The sequence below is a fragment of the Acanthopagrus latus genome, chromosome 11 (assembly GCF_904848185.1).
Source record: "Acanthopagrus latus isolate v.2019 chromosome 11, fAcaLat1.1, whole genome shotgun sequence".
NCBI classification, from domain to species: domain Eukaryota; kingdom Metazoa; phylum Chordata; class Actinopteri; order Spariformes; family Sparidae; genus Acanthopagrus; species Acanthopagrus latus.
The window spans coordinates 30,128,225-30,133,224 of NC_051049.1; the positions used below are offsets into that span (position 1 = coordinate 30,128,225).

A 5,000-nucleotide genomic window follows, 5' to 3' on the forward strand; every position below is an offset into this window, starting at 1 on the left:
CACACACACAGCTGGCCGACTGTTAGGTTCATCGAGAAGCATCTGTCCGCCTGTCAGTCCTTCCTACCATCCTACTGGCTCTTCCTCACATTTCTGCCCTAAAAACAGCATCAGTCATGGGCAAAATACGTTAACTCACCGAGTGTTTGTGATAAAAATAAATCAGCCCTCCAGACCGAGACCTCGGTGAACTTTCCCCCACAAATCAGCCTCTGTCCCGGCAAGTGAGTCAGACAACATCCAGTTTACTGATGACGATCATGTAATTAGGTAATTTAGAGCAAAAAACGTAACTTTGTCACTTTCCAGGATGTTTGGTGGGTCAGTATCTCAATCACTACACATTATAACAGCATCCATATGATTATAAACTGTCTGCGGGTTTAGACTGACAGGGGACACCAGAAGGAACACCGAACGCCGGCTGGCTGGCCGTCGGTACCTTTCTTAGTGCCAGACTTAACTCTGTGTCTTGAGTTATTGTTAACATTAGCCACTACAGCTGCATCTTCTTAATAATGCCATAATTGCAAAATAATAATAATAGCAAGACGAAATAACATTATTACATTTTGTCTCGTCTCGTTTTGGTCAACAAAAATGAAGAGATACTTTAACACAGTTTTTATCTTGTAAACCGCGTATAGTCCCGTTTTTCTTCATCAACAATATTGCATCATACAGTATATGTGATTACAGTTTTCGTCACATGACCATCATTTACGTTGCGTCTCATCTCGTTTCCATCACATGATAAAGGTTCGTTGACGACGATATTTAGTCATAAATTTCGTTGACGAAAGCAACACTACACCATAGTCAGATGCGCATCAGAGCCAATCACTGCACACCGTAGCCACATGCGCACCAGAGCCAATCACTGCAGAGCTCACTTCCATGACATAGCTTAAGAAACAAGTGGATTTAGACCTGCAGTGGCGAGAGCTGGACCGGGATTTTGCTGGCAGTTCGGTCCCGTTCTGTGCATCTAAACTGACTGTTGTGGATTAATGAGACTAAACGAGTCCGGATCAAGTCTGTTCTGGTCTGAGGAGATCCGGATACGCGAGGACAACAAAGTGGAATCGGAATCTGTGGATGTTTGTGTGTAACTAGCTGCTAGCCCACCCCCACACAGCCCACCTCCTGAGTTGATGAACTGGACGCATTGGCACGTCCAAAACCGGACTTAGGGTAAATAATGTCCACTACGCTTTTTCGCAAACATTGCCTTCACGTTTGCTTGGTGTCTGGTGCAGGAAGAAATGGTAAAAATGGGCTTTTGTAACAAAAGTGTTCGTAAGCAGCAAATTTGGTTGCTGAGGAACAGGGGAAGTTGTGTGAGGGACGCTGGCGGTGATACAGACAGCGATGGCGAGTTTTGAACGTTGAGAGATTTGTGATATACAGCGTGTTTGGAGTGTATAGTTAGTGTGTTATATAGTGTTCAGTGTAGTGTGTTTAGTGTGTAGTGTAGTCGTTTTTTTGTGTCGTCAGTCAAAACAAGGAGGAGACTACTGAATGTGGAACAGGCAGGAATGAGCTGAGGAGCCCTGAGCCGGCATTGCCTGCATTTAGATGTAAATAGTTACATATAACTTAGTATATTTCAAAAACATAGGCACAAATTTAGCAAACAACAATTCATATTTGCATTATAACTAATGCAATTGGTTCATTAGACATATTTGTGGTTTTCACAGTAAAAAATCTAACTTTTTCCAACTCTGATTTTATGTTATTTTGTGATTTTAGGTCCATAGTGTTAATATAGTATGTCAAAATGAAAAAGTAACTGTACAGTCACACATGTAAGGTTGTGCTGAAAACAATGACACCAAACAAGGCAAGGTAAATAGTTGTTAAGGTGAAATATAATGGTATAATCAAAAACAGCCAATTATATCCCTGATGTCCCACCTTCAAACACAACCTCACTTGACCATCCATGAAAAAGCTACTTAACCTCCCACTTTTCTATAGGGATACATGCTTCTTACGGGCAATGCACTAGTTTTAGCGAGTTAGGAGTCCTCTAGACTACTTCTAAGGTCTCTCAGATTTAGGTGCTACTTTTAGGCCTAAAATGTTTTGTGAATAACTCTTATTTTCAAAAATTAGGAGTCCTAAAGTTACGACTGACGCCCATTATTTTTAAGAGTTGCTCCTAAATTCTCATGATAGGAGCTACTTTTAGCCTTAAGATTCTTTGTGAATATGGGCCCTGATTATTAATACAATACACTAATACCAGAGCTCTTATATATTTCTTAATCACTTGTTAGAACTAGGTTTAATGTCCTTTTACTTGCTGATGGTATGGCCAGTGTGTAGACAATGCATAAGGGAAACAATTCAATTAATAATTTCCCCTGAATTAATATGTGTTTATAGGCCCACTCTTGACTGATCAACAAGAGGTGTCACTGTTTTTGTGCTGACTGAGGTCATAATGCTGGTCGACTGATTAAAAGTAGTCTGTATTGTAACTTCATTTAACATCAAATTAATATTCATACATTGAGCTAATTCAGTGTTAAATACTGGTGTTGAATGCCAGCAACCTCATTTCTGGCAGCAGCATGCTGCTGTTCATAGTAGAAAAAGCTCAAACCCATAAAACCCACTACCTGCTCAGCAACAAACAGCAGAGCTCTAAAGCCCTTTTCAGAGATTCTGCAATAGCACCGCAAGAAAGGTGCTATTCCACCTTTGTCTGTTCACACAGAACCAAGCAGCACACAGCATATTGGCGCCCCATTCTTTAAAAACTGTTCACAATCATATGGATGTTATGATGAAAAAAGTGGAACCTGTCTGGCTCTCACTTGCAGATATGGATGCTGTTTTCTGGGCAGAAGTCAGCTAAAGAATGGGTAGGGAGGGCAGATGGGTCACGGTGACTTTGCAAAATTAAATTTGGTGATAACATTTCTTATATAAGATGTCAAAGACAGTAACTACAACAAGACTATATACCAGATGCAGAAATGGCATCCATTCAAAATCATTGAGAATTACTCGCCTGGCACATATGCCAAAAACGTTTTCTTGCTTCCACATTTACTTCCTGATTATGTTGCAGATTGATGATAAGCAGCAGAGTTTTCCATGCTGGCCCTGTCTGTAAGTTCTCACTTGGCCCATAGACTATACATTGTACAAGGTACACTTAATGTCATCTTTTAAACAATGCTTTAAAAAGTATCTATTTTGGACAGAGAAATATTATCTGACAACGCAAAGTAAGGACATGGGAGGGCTTTGTTAGCTGTCACGAATATCTGTATACATATGGTCATGGATGTTTCTTCCTCTCCTGGGGATCTGGACATGCAGGTGGAATTTAGGTAAAACAGTTCTGAGGTGTTTCGATTAAAATCACCAGCTACATTGAAAATTCCATCTGGTTGCTTTGTCATGTTCCTGCTGATGACAACATTAAGTTTGCATTTGGGGAAATGTACACAGCAACAATGAAAACACTGGTGATTCTCTTGGTGGACAATATGTTGTCTTTGCATGAGAAATTAAACATCTGGTGAACATTATCAAGCCACTTTATTTGCATTTGAGCACCAAGCATTACTTATGTAGACACAGAGCCCTCCTCCTCTACTATTACTGGAGTCCTGTGTCACTTCAGCTCTGAACAAGGTTTACCAAACCATGATAACTTGTCTGAAATGTTAGGGGCTAACCACTAGACACTTTGAAGACACTCACACAGCAGTATCTGATTCACTTTATTCTCCTGAGACCGGACATTATCCAGAAGAAGTCTTGGTAGAGAAACAGGTCTTGTTAGTCCATGTTGGATCAGCTTAGCTCTGATACCGCCTCTCCCCTCTCTCAGTCAAATGCTTTTGCTGATGTTATGTCCCATTGGACTGACTGGAGATCCTAACGCGGTCTGCTGCACTCAGTCCAAACCCAACATAACATTTTTCGATGCTGATTTGTGCATCTCTAGTGCAAGTAACGTATGACCATAATTTACTTATGAGTTTGTTCTGCCAACCCAGAGTGGCCAAAAAATGTATTGCTGCATTCAAATATTACATGTTTTGATATCTTCATGATTTTCTTTATGTTTAGATTTCCTACCTTCCATGTATGCAATCTGACACTGACTAAACATAGCTGCATAAAGTCAGCAGGTCTGGTCAAGGTGTTTTTCCACTTCAACATCTCCAGCTGAAAGCAGTTGTGAATGCTGCAACATCAACTTGTAGGCATTTTTTTTCTATCCTTTAAACTCATACATTTAATAGGTGCAGCAAGACAATGCAGTTATATAGCCACATACTGTATTGACATACAGTGTGTTGTGTCTCCTCATACCAACACACTGGGCCTCCCTGATGCCTTCCTGCCCTCTGTCCATGTATTATTAAACTATTCAGTATTCATCTGTATTAATTTAATTTTGTATTCATTAATATTTGTACGTTGTACTGGTTGTATTTTCAAAGCCTGATTAATCACCGTTTCTCACTTCTTACTCACCAATTTTGGGGAAATACTTATGTATGTTCTGTGTCAGGTTCCCATCCATTATTTGCCAGTGAAATACATCCTGAAAGCATTCAGATATGTTAATTCAAGTGCCAAATTTTCAAATGAAAACAAATTTTCAAATGAAAACAAATTTTAAAAAACACCCACCATTTGCAGCTTGATATTTGGCTTGCCAACCTTCTCCAATATTGCAGCCGCTACAGACACAAACAAATAGATCAGCTGAGAAAGAAATAACACATGGCAGGCAGGAGATGTGTGTTTTCTTCCAGAGGAGTTGAAGAAATAATGCACATCTATGTTAAACACTGGTGTAGTCATACCGTACATCATGAAACACCTCATTCTGTCTGAATGTGTGCAAATATTAAATATGTTCTTATACAGAAAACTTAAATGGTAGAAAGCTTGCCAAACCGCCCAGTAAGTCATGTCATGTCATTGTCCATAACCGCTTATCCCTTTCCATGGGGTCACGG

At 39.9% G+C, this 5,000-nt stretch overlaps 1 protein-coding gene across 1 annotated transcript in view; it reads right to left on the reverse strand.

The window, feature by feature from the left end:
* The window catches only part of hyi (hydroxypyruvate isomerase), a 17,260-nt gene that overhangs the window by 5,618 nt on the left and 6,642 nt on the right, over positions 1-5,000 (reverse strand). Inside the window, exons 5-6 of the mRNA XM_037115509.1 lie at positions 4,669-4,718; positions 4,510-4,579 (exon numbers count right to left, since the gene is read on the reverse strand). Of these exons, the coding sequence (XP_036971404.1) occupies positions 4,510-4,579; positions 4,669-4,718 (120 nt within the window). The remainder of the gene's footprint in view (positions 1-4,509; positions 4,580-4,668; positions 4,719-5,000) is intronic.